The 16,702-nt window shown below is 40.5% G+C and overlaps 1 protein-coding gene across 1 annotated transcript in view; it reads left to right on the top strand.

The window, feature by feature from the left end:
• Window positions 1–16,702, top strand: part of MAMDC4 (MAM domain containing 4) — a 182,578-nt gene that overhangs the window by 21,381 nt on the left and 144,495 nt on the right. The window contains exons 8-10 of the mRNA XM_082264287.1: window positions 3,089–3,205; window positions 7,793–7,881; window positions 11,023–11,175. Coding sequence (XP_082120413.1) covers window positions 3,089–3,205; window positions 7,793–7,881; window positions 11,023–11,175 — 359 coding nt within the window. The remainder of the gene's footprint in view (window positions 1–3,088; window positions 3,206–7,792; window positions 7,882–11,022; window positions 11,176–16,702) is intronic.

A 16,702-nucleotide genomic window follows, 5' to 3' on the forward strand; every position in this document is an offset into this window, starting at 1 on the left:
AAAACACAAAACTATTGTGCTAACAGTACAGTACTGTATACTGTACAGTAGTAAAAAAATACTGTACAACTGTACTGTACAGTATAGAGAGAGAGCAAGAGCATTGTAAAACACAACTACTGTACTGTATTGTGCTAACAGTACTGTATACTGTACAGTAGTTAAAAAAAAGAGTACTGTACAGTACTGTATAGAGAGAGAGCAAGAGCATTGTAAAAACACAAAACTATTGTGCTAAAAGTACAGTACTGTATACTGTACAGTAGTAAATAAAAGAGTACTGTACAGTATTTGTACAGTACTGTACTCAGCAGAAAAGAAGATGACGATAAGCAGCAAATAAGAGCAGCTACTGTCCTTTTGAAGGCGCAGGTTCAGCAGGCGCTTCTTTTGGTGTAGGTGGGTCGTCTTCTTGCTGCTCCATGACCTCCACTTCTACATCAGAGGTGCCTGTGGAGGTACTTGGGGTGGATGTGGCCTTCTTCTGTTTTGTGAAGAATATAGTTATAGGCAGTTGCTGGGCGTGTTTCTTCTTTTGGGCGAGGAGGTTCTTGTACACCTGAATGGCTCCATCAATGCTGTTTTGGAACTGCAGTGAACGAACCATGTCAGGATCCCAATCAGCTAACATCTGTTTCAGGTCATTGGCCGTACGCATGACCCTGCCAAGGCGCTCAATTGACAAGCTTTCATCTTCTTCCTCCCCCTCATGTTCCTCCATTTCCTCCTCACTCGCTGACTTGGTGAGTTCTGTCAGATCCTCATCGGTTAGTGGAGCTGAATGGGTTTCAATTAGGTCATTGACATCGTCCTGGGTCATATCCTGAAAACCTTCACCTCCTAGCAACTTCGCCAGCCTAATTGATTTGTCCACAGCTGAATGATGAACTTCGTCAGGAGAGAACCCTTCATATTCATGAATAATTTCTGGCCAAAGCTTCTTCCAACAGGCATGCAGGGTCTCCTTCTTCATCTCCTTGAGGGCCTTTTGCATGTTCTCCAGACAAGTTGCAATGGTGTAATTATGCCAGTAGTTCTTCAAATTGAAATTATCATCATTGTTCATGGATTCAACAAGATGATTCAAGGAGTTGCGAGTGTACAGCGCCTTGAATGCTCGTATCACACCCCGGTCCATAGGCTGAATTAAAGACGTGGTGTTGGGTGGAAGGAACTCAACTTGCACTCCTTCGTACGATAGATCCATGGCGTGGCCTCCTGCATTATCCATCAGCAGAAGCACTTTAAAATCAAGGCCAAGTTCGGCAAGGTAGACCTTGACGGCTGGGATGAAACAATTATGGAACCACTCAGTTGTGAGGCGTTTAGTCATCCAAGCCTTAGGGTTATGCATCCAATAGACTGGTAGCTGGTTCTTGTTTTTATGCTTCAATGCTCTGGGGTTCTTGGCCTTGTAGATCAGGGCTGGCTTGATCATAAACCCAGCAGCATTTCCACACATAACCAAGGTTACTCTGTCCTTATAAGCCTTGAATCCAGGGGCTCGGGCTTCCTCCTTCATGATGTAGGTCCGTTTGGGCATTCTCTTCCAGAACAAGCCGGTCTCATCCATATTAAAGACTTGCTCTGGTTTGTACCCACCCTCCTCGATGAAACTCTTGAAGGTCTCATTGGTGTACCTTTCAGCAGCTTCTTTGTCGGCAGATGCAGCTTCACCTTGCAATGAAACACTCTTCAACTGATAGCGTTTCTGGAAGCTGTCAAACCACCCCTTGTTAGCAGAAAAGTCTCCTGATGAAGATGTACCTGTACTAGAAGTAGAAGGCTGATCAGGATTGTCGTTGTCTGACTGTTCGGCTGCGGCAGAGCCTTCTTCAGAGCCTCCTTAATTGGCAAAAGTGTCGTACAGCTTCTTTGCCTGAGTCCTGATGATGTTACCATCCAATGTGATGCTTTTTTTCTGCAATCTTGGATCCAAATGGCCAATGCAGTTTCCATCCTAACAATGGTTTTATTGCGGGAAGAAACAACTCTTTTTGCAGCTTGGTTTATGGACAGTGCAGCAGTTGCCCTGATATTCTTGTCATCCTTTTTGATGTATCGAATCGTTGACTCATTCATACCATAATGGCGGGCTACAGCAGCATAACTCTGTCCTTCCTTTATCATATCAAGAAGTTTCACCTTCTCCTGAATTGTAAGGAACTTCCTCTTCTGTTTTGGCTCACCAGAAGCCTTAGCCTTAGATGATGGGCGTTTGGGTGGCATTCTTGCGGGCATTCTTGCTTGTGGTTGGCAAAGGAGCACGGAGCACATCTGCACATGCTCCGAATCGCGTTACCGCCCCCTCTAACGTCACCGCGCTCGGTGCGGTCCACGAGCGAGGCATGCGTTCCACCACAGCCTCGCTCTGATTCTCTCATTCACCGCTACATAACCGCGAAATGGCGAAATATTACAGCGATATCCGAATTAATGGGTCCTAATTAGAATAGCGCGAATTACCGGGACCGCGATATCCGAATTAATGGGCCCTAATTAAAATAGCGCAAATTACCGGGACCGCAAAAACTGAACCGCGATGGAGCAGGGGATTACTGTACTCGGTCCTAGGAAGTAACACACAACTCCTGCACTGGGCCTGGATTAGGATGATGTCATTATGTTTGCATTGCCTTCACCTCTTATGGGCATTGTGAATCTCCAAACGCATTCCTGAGCAAACCAAAGTTTTTGGAGATAGTCAACTACCACATGGATCATTGTAAGCACATTAGTAATATGTGGAGTACTTAATTCCCTATGGAAACAACAATGAGTGTTTTGAGAACCATCTGAATCCAGCTTTTATGGTCCTGGAATTGGCTGCACACCCATCTGAGCCCCATGGTTCTTCTCCCCATTGTTTCAACAATTACAGTCAACACTGCAGCTGTTTATATATCAGTAAAATTTGTCAGAAAGTCTGAAGACAGACCCGTACAGCTTATGTTGACCATTGAAGTTCTTCTGTTTTTGTCAGCATCTTTTTAGGAATTAAAGGGATAATCTGATTGAGTTGGTATGCATAAAACTGTTATTTTGGACACTGAGGCATAATATACTGTATACTTTTTTCTCATTATAGATATCAATCATCACTGCAGCTTTGAGATGGACACTTGTGGCTGGGAGTCTAAGTGGGAAAGAGTTGATGGGTTCAGCTCTAGAACCGGTCGAGATCACACAACCAACAAGAAATCAGGTAAATATTAACTCCTACTGCTACAACCTAAATTACACAGAAATTGGTGTTAGGCAATACATTTGCCTTTCTTATGTTTTGGGTGCATCTCTGCATTACCACATTATGGGGTTGATTTATTAAAATTGTAGAGTGCAAAATCTGATGCAGCTCTGCATGATAGCCAAACAGTATTTAATTTGAGCTTGTTGAATTAAACATTGACAAAAAACAAAAACCTGGAAGCTGATTGGTTTCTTTGCAGAGCTGCACCACATTTTGGACTCTCCAGTTTTAGTAAATCGACCCTTATATGTTTGTTATGTGTTCCCATTTACACGGCACACCTGAAAAAAAAAAATTGGGGGAAAAATATTACTTACCATTTAGGTGTGTATCAAAAGGTTAAAAACAACAAAATGTATAATGTAGGTATACTGGACAGCCACTGAAATATCTCGTGAATATTTAAAATGAAAGCAGACACCAAAAGCAGTTTTGATAAAAAAAGCATAAAACAAAACTTTACTGGACATCATAATACATAAAGCTTCCTTACACATAAAAGTTACCATAAACAAATACACAAAATACCACGTCTTAAACAGACAACCCTTGTCCCAAGAATATTGAATAAATACTTAGCTCTGGTGGTGGACTCAACAGCTTCCAATGGATCTCTGCAACAACAGGACAAAGAGGTCTTGGCCGCATGTTTCTTCAACTCCAAACAGCCAACCTTCACCAAACAAACTCCTTCCCCCAATGCTCTAATGACTGTCTATTCAAATCCTCTATACCAGGAACCACCCACAGGATGTGGTCATTCCTTTGACCACTCCTAGGTCACTTATGCAAGGTAAAGCCATAATGTGCTAATATGCATAACATACTATCGCATTATGTAAAACTTACCTGAAAACTAAGTTCTCCAGCGCCACGGTCACCAATGAGAGAGCTTCCATCTTCACCTGATCTTTTATCCGGGTTCGTGGACTCCGGCTGTGTGAGTGACTGGAGCCATGACGATGCATGCTTGTGGGAGCCGCCGCCTACAGCACAGGACTCTGAAGGAATGGCCCGGGTGACCGTTCCTTCAGGGTGCATTGCGCCGGTGATGTCACCGGCTGCATGTACAGTAAACATTTCCTAAACGGTGAACATTTAAGAGATATTTACAGTACCTATTAGGTAAAGCCCTATTATAGGCCTACCTATAGTAAAGTCAGAGATGGGAGTTTACTCCCACTTTAATATAAAATGCTTCAAAATGTTTAACCCTTTTATAGGACAGGTAGGATTAAAATCTAGTTTATCGGATGATTTCTGCCAGCAAATTACAGACAGAGTTACTTATGGTAACTACAGCTCCCCATCCCCCTCGCAAACACCAAGAACTAGTGGGATTTTACATTGTTGAACCTTTCAGAAAAGAATGTCTAAAATGTAAGCTGCAATTGTTACATTTTTTTTAGTTATGCCATGTAAATGGGACAAGTAACAAATATTAAGTAGGTGTTATTCCAATTTGGATGCAAAACTGAAAATATATTGCACTAAAACACAGAGGTACAAACATAGCCCAAGACGGGGGACGCTTTTCTTCCAGTTTTTGCTCAGGTCACTTGTGACCTCTAAAACCTACCTGTTAGCATCCCCCTGTTTTAGTCTAAAGAAGAAAAAAAAAATTTCTGAGCTGGAAATTTTTCTTTGGACTGCCTTCATCAACAGCTACCACGTCTGGACTTGAGTTTTATTAGGGATACTCAACTTTTGATTGTTTGTTTTTATGTGCAGATTGATTGGTGTATTTTCATCTGCAAATATGTAAGTTAAATGACTGAAAGTGCAGGTTTTTATTTCTTGATAAATTATATATTTATTTATTGACTTATTAACCTTAGTTACGTGTAATCAGTCCCTATGAACAACAACCCCCCTGTCCTATATATTATATTATATTTACCCCCTGTCCTATATATTATATTATATTATATTTTGACTTTTTTTTTTTTTAAGAATTCCTCAAATTTTTTTTCCTTTTTGTATTTTAACCACTTAAGCCCCGGAGGATTCTGCTAAAAGACCAGGGGGTATTTTGCGATTCGGCACTGCGTGACTTTAACGGACAATTGCGCGGTCGTGCGACGCTGTACCTAAACGAATTTGACGTCCTTTTTTTCCCACAAACAGAGCTTTCTTTTGGTGGTATTTGATCACCTGTGCGATTTTTTGATCACGCGCTATAAACAAAAAAAGAGCGTCAATTTTGCAAAAATAACAATATTTTTCACATTTTTTTTATATGAAATTCCCCCAAAAAAAAGTAAAAATCAAAATTTTTTAACATTTTCGGCCAATTTGTTTTATGCTACATATGTTTGGTAAAAAAAATCGCAAAAAGCTTATTTTGATTGGTTTGCGCAAAAGTTATCGCGTTTACTAACAAAGGGAAAGATTTTTGTCATTTTTGTTGTTTTGTTTTGTAACGCGTAATGGCGGCGATCTGCGATTTTTTTTTTTGCGGTACTGCGACATTGCGGCGGACAGATCGGACCCTTGACTGACATTTTTGACACTTTTGGGGTTACCAGTGACATTTCTACAGTAATCAGTGCTATATATATGCACTGTTACTGTAAAAATACACTGGCAGTGAAGGGGTTAACTTTATTTGAGAGGGAGGGGCTGTGTGTGTCCCTAGGGGCGTGATTCTAACTGTGATTGGCTGTGGCTTGAGGTGTAGTTACACTGATCAATGGTTCTACATAGTAGAACCGTATGATCAGTGTCTCTACACAGGGAGAACTGACAGGCAGCTTGTTTACACAAGCTGCCTGCCCTTCTCCCTCTCCCCCGACGATCGCAGAGTGACCGGCGGACATCGGGTCCGCCGGTCACACGCGCGGGGGGGTGCCTGACCACGCGGGAGCGCGCCGCCGGCGGCGCGCGCTCGCTCCCCAGACCCTTCCAGGCTAGTGACGTACCGATACGTCACTCTGCCTGTGAGGGGCTGACCGCCGCAGTATATGTTCGTGCGGCGGTCGGCAAGCGGTTAATACACAATTATTAAAATAACTTTATTTAAAGTGGTAGCAAACTATTTTTTTTAACTTGTATCTACTGGTAAGCTTCCAATAAGGCTTACCTGTATGTGCCATGAATGTTTTCTAAACCTGCGCCGCTAAGAAGATATTCATATTGGCTGCAACGGATGACGTACAGTATCTCTGGGTTCAATGTACAATTATGTGCCACTTTGTGTTAGTCTATCACATAAAATCCTAATAAAATACATTTACGTTTTTGGTTGTAACATGACAAAATGTGGAAAATTTCAAGGGGTATAAATACTTTTTCAAGGCACTCTATGTGTATCGTAAAATTGGCTCGAGCACTTTATGGTAATATAGTACTGCAGTTTTCAGAATACCGTACTACCTTATATCTAAATGACTATGCTAATTTGGATATATGAAGGGCAAAATGGGAATAAGATTCTCATTTACAATAATCCCTATAAGACATTGTTTTACTTAGGTGAGGGTAAGGAACTGCTCCTGCCAAGCCTTAGCCAATGGCTGATTTGCTGCCAGAAAAACAAAGCCTAACAGTCTCCACTGGTTCCTGGTCAAAGTTGAGATAGATTTGTGCAGTAGGGCTTCCTACCAGTTATGAGCCAAGATTACATTCAATAGTGCCCTAAATATGGCGTACACTTGCGTCCAAATGTGGGCTACCTTGGGACAAGTCCTCCAGATGTGGAGTAGAATGCCTCGCTCTCTATAGTCATGAAAACACATCAGGGATGGGTTGGGGAGAACTGGGACATATGATCCGGGTCATGTACCATAGAGAGAGCAGTTTATACACATTTTCCTGAGCCAAGACATTCTGGGAGCATTTAGAGGAAGCCAGAAAAATTTTGTTCCAGGCTGCCTGGTCTAAAGTTTTTCCGAGGTCTACTTTACCACATAAGAAAGTTTACCAGAACTCATGAAGGTCACAAACAAAGGGTAGAGATCAGAAACTAGGCCCCTCAAGTGAGGGTTTTTTTTCGGCAACAATTTTCAAAGGAGGTCAACAGCTTTGGAGGCCCTGCAGGATATCTGAGTGCCTAATTTGAAGGTGGCAAAAGACCTCCAAGGCTGGTAGTTCCCAATGTTCTCAGAAGTAGCTAAAGGATTTGACACCATCCAAAATTAAAAATTTGCAAACATACTTAACTCCATTCCCTTGCCACCAGCGAAAGGCCTGCTGATTGTCATTAAAACTGGGGAGTATTTAGGATGCCCGACACAACAAGGTGGGGAGAAAGCAGGTTGCTGGAGTCCCAAAGGTGCAAAGTATGGATTTGTGATGGGTCAATGATTCGGAGCTAGTAGTTTAGGGGGGGGGGTTCTTGATCAGTGTTTTTGATAAAGCTATGCTGCTGCAGTAGAGGTCAGGACCTGGCTACACTGGCTGACTGGATAAGCAAAATTTGCAAACCCTATGGAAGATAAAAAAAACAATCCATATGTGTATTTTAATGCATTTTGCTGCTTGCCTGAAACTCAGGTTTAAATAATTTTCTGTGTTAATTAACATTCTCTTAATCCATTTTAGGTTTCTTCTTGCGTGCTCTACAAAACACCACAGCAGCCAGCATACTGACAAGCCCCCAACTGCAAGCAGATAGCACCTCGTCGTGCTTTGTAAGTAGCACCTTGCAGATTTTTCCCAATCTCTTCCTGGTACTTCTGCCCCCCATAGTTTATTTACAATAAAAAATTAGAATTTCAAGCAACATGTGTTGAAGTACAGCATAGGTTGCGTATATTGGCCATGGAATACCCAAGTTGTGGGCTGTGTTTTCTCAGTGCTTAGTGGAGGTAGAGCCTGTTTAGGTCCCCAGTGTTTACCCTAATGCTGGCCATACACTATACGAAAAATCATTCAAGCTCATTTTCAAAAATGAACACTTGGCCGTGAGAGCAAAGGATAGTGCCATCATGTAATGATTGATAAATCGTTCAATGGACATAAATAAATCCGTTTTTTGTTAGTTTTTTCACATTTACCTACTGCAAACTGTTTGGACGAGAAACACCTTAACCTTTCAATTTATCGTTCATTAAGCAGAAAATTTCTAAACTTGTCCTTCATTTTTTAAGCTCAAAAACGTTAAACAACCCGAACTGTCCAAATGACTGAATTTCGGCCAATTTTTCTTATAGTGTATGGCCAGCATTAATGATATATAGGGATGGGCTCAGTCGTGTTCGGATCGTACCCACCAGGAAGCCATCACTGCACACCACCAATTATAGTCAGTGAGACGCTGCCTATGATTGGCGGTGCTCAGTGATGGCTTCCTAGCCGGTACGATCTGAACACACCTGAGCCCATGATTAGTGATATGAAGAAGTACGACAAGAGAGACTTACATGTGACTGAGCGTGCATTGTAGAGAGTGTGCATTGGAGCCAAGAGCATTGCTAGGACCTTCCATTGAAGGCACAGGCCCTCAGTCTTCTAGTGATTTTCTCCAGCCTTCTTTGTAGTGCTGAATATTTGTTTCAGAGATTTATTTTATCTTGCGCAATAGTAAATGCATTTTTCTCCCCACAGATAATTATATTTCTCTAGTTTTGGGTACAGTAGGGTATTGTTAAAAGCCCTCCCTTTTTTTTTTTTTATTTTAGTGGTGTCATTATATTTGTGTTATAAATGTTTAAGACACTAATTTCAGAGCTGTAAATACTGAGTATTGTGTTTGTTCCTGGAGACTGAACAGAGCAGTTTGGGTAGTGAAGGAGAGGTAAGTATGTTTTGCTGGGGAGGGTGACAGGAAAGCATGGACAAAGCACAAGTATACTTTAAAATGGTATTTGATACATTATACTTTTTTCTGTATGCCAGTGAAAGGCATTCACAGGTATCGGTATATTTCTTTATGGAATAATTAGGTAAAGTGGGGAAATTTTATTTTTTGATCCCCTGCAGATTTTGTAAGTATGCCCACTTACAAAGAAATGAAGGGTCTATCATTTTTATCATAGGTGTACTTTAAATGAGGGAGACAAAATATCAACAAAAAAAAAAACACATGATACAAATGTTAGAAATTCGGTTGTTGTTCAGTGAGTAAAATGTATTTGATCCCCTACCAACCAAAATTATTCTGGCTCCCACAGACTGGCTCTTGTGGTACACAGATTAGTCCTGTAATTTAGGAAGGTGTTCCTAAAGACAACCCGTATAAAAGACACCTGTCCACAGACTCTTTTTTTTTTCTTCATTCAAACCTCACCATCATTGGCAAGACCAAAAAGCTGTTAAAGGACATTAGGTACAAGATTGTGGACCTGCACAAGGCTGGAATGGGCTACAAAACCATCAGCAAGAATTTTGGTGAGAAGGAGACAACTGTTGGAACGATTATTCACAAATTGAATAAATACAAAAAACCATCAATGGCCCTCGGTCTGGAACTCCATGCAAGATTTCGCCTCATGGGGTAAGGATTATCATGAGAAGAAGTGAGGGATCAGCCCAGAACTACACGGGAGGAGCTTGTGAATGATCTCAAGGCAGTTGGGACCACTGTCACCAATCAAACCATTGGGAACTCCGCTGTGGATTGAAATCCTGCAACGCCCGCAAAGTTCCCCTCCTCGAGAAGGCACAAGCACAGGCCCGTCTGACGTTTGCCAATGAACATCTTAATGATTCAGAGAAGGATTGGGAGAAAGTGCTGTGGTCAGATGAGACCAAAATTTAGCTCTTTGGCTTAATCTCGACTCGCCGTGTTTGGAGGAAGAAAAATGCTGACTATGAGCTTAAGAGCACCATCCCTACAATCAAGCATGGAGGTTGAAACCTAATGCTTTGGGGCTGTTTCTCTGCTAAAGGTACAGGCCAACTTTGCCGCATTGAGTGGCCAATGGACGGGGCCATGTATTGTAAAATATTGGATGAGAACCTTCTTCCCTCAGCCAGAACAATGAAGATGGGTCATGGATGGGTCTTCCAGCATGACAATGACCCAAAACAAACATACCACCAAGGCAACAAAGGAGTGGCTCAAGAAGCAGAAGCAAATAAAGTTCATGGAGCGGCCTAGCCAGTGTCCAGACCTTAGTCCTATAGAAAATGTATAGAGGGAGCTGAACCTTTGAGTTGCCAAGCAACAGCCAAGAAACTTTAAGGATTTAGAGAAACAAGAGTGGACCAAAATTCCTCTGAAATGTGTGAAAACCTGGTCACCAACTACAAGAAACGTTTTAGCTTTGTGCTTGCCCACAAGGGTTTCTCCACCAAGTACTAAGTCATGTTTTGCTGGGGGATCAAATACTTATTTTATTGCAGCCTAGCAGTTCTTAGATATTGTGGCTGCGTTAGTTTTCCTGTTTCAGGCTTTCTTCATTTTACTTTAGGATCTCCTCCTACCAGTAAAATTCTTCCTGTGGTAAGGTGACATTACTCACTCACTGTACTGCATATTGAGAAGCACTATTGTCACCCTTGATGCTACAAACACCTCTTTTATCTGTATCTCCATAGATAGTGGGGGTGGTAATCAATAGTTCACAGAAGATAACTGGTGAGAGCAGATAACGTTGTTTGAGATTTCAATCTAATGCACAATCTTTCTAGCCAATAAACAAGTATTTCTGTTTGCTGTAAAGTCTGTACCAAAAAAAAAACTACGGTAATTCAGCTACACCAAAGGACATTTTTGTAATTGAGTTTACATTCACTTTAGGCAGCCACCCATGTGACTTGCATGCTTGTATGCTCAGGACAATTGGGTACTATATATATATTTTTGTGTTTTGTGTTTCTGTCTACAGCTTGTGCTTTATTATCTCTTGGATGGTTCCAGCTCCAGTTCACTGGTGATCAGAGACTCCCAAAATAATGTTCTGTTACAGAGAAAGGGACACAGGGGACCGGTATGGCTCAGAGAGAAGATCAACTTACAGAATTACAACCAGAGTTTCCAGGTAACCTTTCATTTATTATCAATACAATTGTGGACAATGTTTACAGGGCAGAGCCTGCTCCAGACACTGACCAGAAGGGGCACTGTAATGGCAACTATTGCTGGTCTTGCTACCTCACAGAATGTGATTTCTGTTGTGCAGATAAATACATTAAATACATTAAATACATTAAAGCGGAGTTCCGGTCTATTTTCCAACTGCAGTGATTCCTGGAGTGCTCGCTATGCTGATCAATAATTGGGCATTTTCAATTTTTTTCGGGGGTCCCTTACCTTATTTTCAGTGCATTTTTGATTGTACTCCCTCCTTCTCCCCGCTCTGTGGCATGGCCACCGACATCACTTCTGCCTTTGCATTGCATCCTGGGAGCTGTTTGTCATCACTTCCAGGAGGCTGGAACTCCCAGAACACTCCCTGGAATCAGGAAGAAGGACACAGCAGATTACACTGTGGCTTCAGATGCCCATGTCTAAGATGGCTGCGCCCAGACCACCGCGTTTTTAAAAGTAAGATTTTGACTAAAATCCAATACTGTACACCTTGTAAGTATGAGAATAGCGGTTCTGTAAAGGGCGATGAATTAGTATTATATGTTGTGCATTTTACACGTTCGAGAATATTATTCTGAACGAGTATAACGAGTTCTTTTTGATCGATTAATTTCTTTTTAAAAGCATATACCAATCTTAGTGAAAACAGTCTACAGTAGGGAATATATAAGAATATTTATTCACAAGACATGTATTCACAATAAATGATCAGACTTGAGTGACACAAAGAGATAACCTTACATAAAATACAAACTTAAAACGATAAATGCAATGTGATATTTAGCTAAATGATGAAAGTAAAATAAAGCAAGATTACGTTTTTCCCAGTTTTCCCATGTGCTATATAATCAGACAACAATTGTCTGCGAATTGCGCAACCGATAGTCACTCCACTGCAGATGAAGCGAGAATAGGCTATGCAAAACGTGAGACTAATACGCCAATATGCGCTAAATCTGATATTAATAAAAATGTATAAAAAGCAAAAATCAGCTCTTAGAGAAAAATCTACATATGGTTAATACGGCTGGGACTGTAATCTCCTTACCCTTTAGCATGAAATGTAAAACATGTAAGGAAGGAAATAAATGATAGTAAATAATATCAAATAACAGCAAGGTATATTTACCATATTTAAAATGGCTGCTAGCTTAGAATGGTCGTTACCAGAGTCCTTAAGATGGCTGCCTTCCCAAAATGGTGGCCAGTTAGGGAGGAGTTTCGTTTGGCATCCTTCAAAGTTTCAGATACATGATGGAGCAAGATGGAGTCTGTATAGATGAGTATATGCATGGCTGTAGTAGCGTGTGTGTTGTATGTGTAATGTAATGTGTGATGTCTCTGTGCCTCTCATCTGGGCTTCCCTTTTTATATTGTATTGAACAAAAGAACCATTATGTCCTAATTTTGACAATTGCTGCGTGACTTTGTTTCGTCATGTAGCCATCAATAAATTATTATTTGGCACCAATTTTTTAATCGGATTATTATCAGACAACACTCACCTCATTTAAAGTCCCACTGGCCCCCCCATTTCTCTTTTCACAATTTTAGGGATGGAGGTTTTTGCTGAGACGCTGCAGATCTATTCTTTAAATTGCTATAATTGGGTGGAAGACACCCGCTTGCCCCCTTTGATCTGCTTGCATCTGTTTTTATAATATACCGGTTCAGTTCCGTGATCAGCTAATCAAAAATATATTTTTATTTTTTATCATGTACCTATTATTATTGCCTCTACTTGATTTAGATTTGCCCAGGTGGTTTTCTGATTCCGGGGCTGCGATGCTCGGCCTGCTGCCCCGCCCTGCACCTTTGGAGAGGGTGGGGGCGGGGCTTGTCATGCTGAGCATCGGCGCCATGCCCTTAGCCAATCCATTGTCCGCTATTGCGGATCATTGGATCTGGACTTCTCTTTCCACATGACCGCTGGGAGGGATTTGCGGAGTGGGCGGAGTCCGGCACTTGCCGGATGCCGGGTCCGTCTCATCCCGCCCCTTCCTCTGGCGTCTGCATGGCGCTGGCGGGGATTCGCCCGGGTCTGGGGAGATTTAAATTGGATGGATCAGTGGGATATTATCTTTTCATGCGCTGCCTGCACCTCGGTTTTTCATTCATCACCCTTTTGTTATCCTCTTTGTAAGTCAACAATATCTCAACACTATGTATCTTCACTTCCATTAACAATTGCCTTCCTTTTTCTTCTCTCTTTTTATATATTTTTTTCATTTTATGACGTATGGTTTTTCCGCTGTTTCCTTCATTGTTTGTTACCTTTATATCTATTCGTCCTATATGGCTTGCATGGCACCTTGGTGTTTTTCTTTGGTATTCCATGGTTTATATTGCTTCCAATAGGACTTTCTTACATATACCACCATATTCTGGTCCTTGTCCTCTAATAGTATATGCAAATATACGATATTTACACTATTTAATCAAATGTTTCCTGAAACAGATTATTTGGTCACATATGTGTTGAAAATACTGGTTCTAAATCCATCTTCTTTGTGGGGTTCATCTGATTCTTCTCCCTGTAATGTTCCGGTACCTTTGGTACCCTAAATTACACTTTCCACAAGTGTATGCGCCCCACCATTTACTTTTGGAAAGGTGCGCATACACCTTTAAGACTGGAGCTGTCATCACCCAGCGCCGGACTAGATGGCTATTTAAAGCGCCGGTTCTCACTCACATGTGTTCGTTCAAACACCCTTACCTGGATGCTAACCTTGCTTGAAGCTTCCATGCTTGCAAGCTTACTTCGCTGACGGAACCTCGCTGCGCTGATCCCTGTATCCCGCTACTGGATCATCCGCCTCTCCTGAACCACCCTTCGGCTGTATCGCTAATAGTGCTAAGTACCCCGCAGGGGAATTCTCTATAAACTTATACTAAGCTTACACTATCTAGCTCTGCATAGTAAAGACTGTTTATCACATCTGCATAACTAGATTACTAGCTCTTGAGACTACTGCTACTTTTCTGCACTGGGTTGATCTCTTTTGTATGTCCACCTGCTATTCTATCATCTGCTATCATACAACATTGCTAAACCTTCCTGCATCCATCTGCTACTGTCTCACCTTCAAGTGTCTATCACCTACCACCTCCACTCAACCTATCCCTCAACCTTCATCATTGTGTTACCACATACATAAAGTCACTCTAGGAACCAGCTTGCTAATTGTGTGTATTTACTGGCTGAAATAAGACCTTCCACACATGATGAGTCCTTGAGGTTGGGAATGGTATCTCAGCATATCTCTTACATGACTACTGACGTGGAACTATTTCTGCAGCTGAAAATCCACACCATATAAGAAACGCAGAAGCGTTACACTCCCCTGTTCCATCTTGGACCTATTTGGCGTGCACCCGCCTCAGCCCCGGATCAGGCGTTTATCCATTCTGGTGCATTCAGCAATGAGTATTGCTCTTCTTCATATCCTTTAATCCCAGATTATTCCTAGAGATTTTCTGGTTGATTATTTGTTTTATACAATCCTGTTTTTGTAAGTATCAATTTTTTTAGATTTTTGTTGCTCTTAAGTTGAATTTACCGGTATATTTCTTTTTACTTTAGTTACATCTGTGCCAATTAATTCATACCTATAGGCATTTTTACAAAGCTCCTAAAGAGTGGATGCAAATTCCACGAAACGCGTAGAGCTATAAAATGACAGATCACGACATGGATTCATGGAATATTCATGAGATAAAACTCCAGATTCTTGGATATGTGGATTTTTTGTTTTTCATATTTGTTTTATTCTATCCTGATTCAAAGCATTCATGTAATGTGTATTTTGTATGTACATGGGTTCATATTATATTATATATTCGTTATTGATGTTATATGCATTACACACATGCATGCTGTGAAATGTTCTTCTCCATGGTATCCATGTCCGTGTTGTCTTTAGTACTATTTACCTATATTGACCATTATGTCCTAATTTTGACAATTGCTGCGTGACTTTGTTTCTTCATGTAGCCATCAATAAATTATTATTTGGCACCAATTTTTTAATCGGATTATTATCAGACAACACTCACCTCATTTAAAGTCCCACTGGCCCCCCCATTTCTCTTTTCACAATTTTAGGGATGGAGGTTTTTGCTGAGACGCTGCAGATCTATTCTTTAAATTTCTTTTAAATTGAACAAAAGGGCTGTAAAATTACCATAAGTCAAACCCAAAAGGAGTAACCTTATCCCCATTGGTTGGGATAACTTAACCATTAACTGACGAGGTCATTGGGCGACACCTCTTGGTTGTCCAGTAAATGGATATTAAAACTATATATGATTTCTCCATTTAAGACTATCATAAAAACAACATAATAATTTATCCATACTCTCATCTATTACATGTCCATTTAATATATCCATCATGTATCTAAGTAAGGATTGGACCTGGTAACACCATTGAATTAAGAATATTACTAATACAATATATATATATATATATATATATATATATATATATATATATATATATATATATATATATATATATATATATATTGATTGGAAATGACTGATTTACCCATATACTTTACATTTAGTAGCAGTAAGAATTATATAGATACATAGACAGTTATATATATATTGCTACACAACAACTTGTATATGTAAACTTTTCTACACATGGGTTATTTCCAATCAGAATATTATCCATTAAGGGATTATTATGTTAACAACAATACATTCATGATTTGGGACTGGATTATAAAATATGGGAGAAATTCTGACCATTTGACACTACTATATAATGGATATCATGTAATTCTGAATAGAAGATTATCATAAAATTATAATTTCCACACCCCCCTTTGGTATATGATGGGACAAGGCTGTTGTATGAGTTTATGATTATATTAAATTAATTTGAAGATGCAGTTCTCATCAGTCACTTATTTGACACGTTTATTTGACACCATGTTAGGCCGTTCCACCTTCCCCCCAAGGCCGTTCCACCTGGGATAAGCAATTTAGTCGCCTCCCTCTCCAGAGTATTATATTCAAAGTTTACCAAACACAATTTCCTTTTGGGGGCAGATGACATAGCTTCTCATCTCAAAGTACATGTAAATAAAACAATTTCAACAATGAACGCAATGTGTGCTTCAAACTGAAGGGGCTTTGACTGAATCAGTAACAAGGTAATTTGAGGCCTCAAAGTTCACAATTCTTGACCTGTAATAGGAAAATGTATTTCTATTTCGTACTGGAAGTCTAACAAATAGGGGTATTTTTAGTTAAAAAAGGTATTTGAGGCAGGAACTCCGCTTTAACTACCTGCCACCCAGGCCAATTCTGACTCTTCTCTCCTACAAGTAAAAATCATCATTCTTTTACTAGACAATTACACAGAACCCCCACACATTATATATGATTTTTTTAGCACAGACCCTAGTGAATAAAATGGCAGTCGTTGCAATTTTTCAAACGTGTTTTTTTTAAAAAAAAAA

This window comes from Pelophylax lessonae, assembly GCF_965119305.1.
Source record: "Pelophylax lessonae genome assembly, chromosome: 7".
NCBI classification, from domain to species: domain Eukaryota; kingdom Metazoa; phylum Chordata; class Amphibia; order Anura; family Ranidae; genus Pelophylax; species Pelophylax lessonae.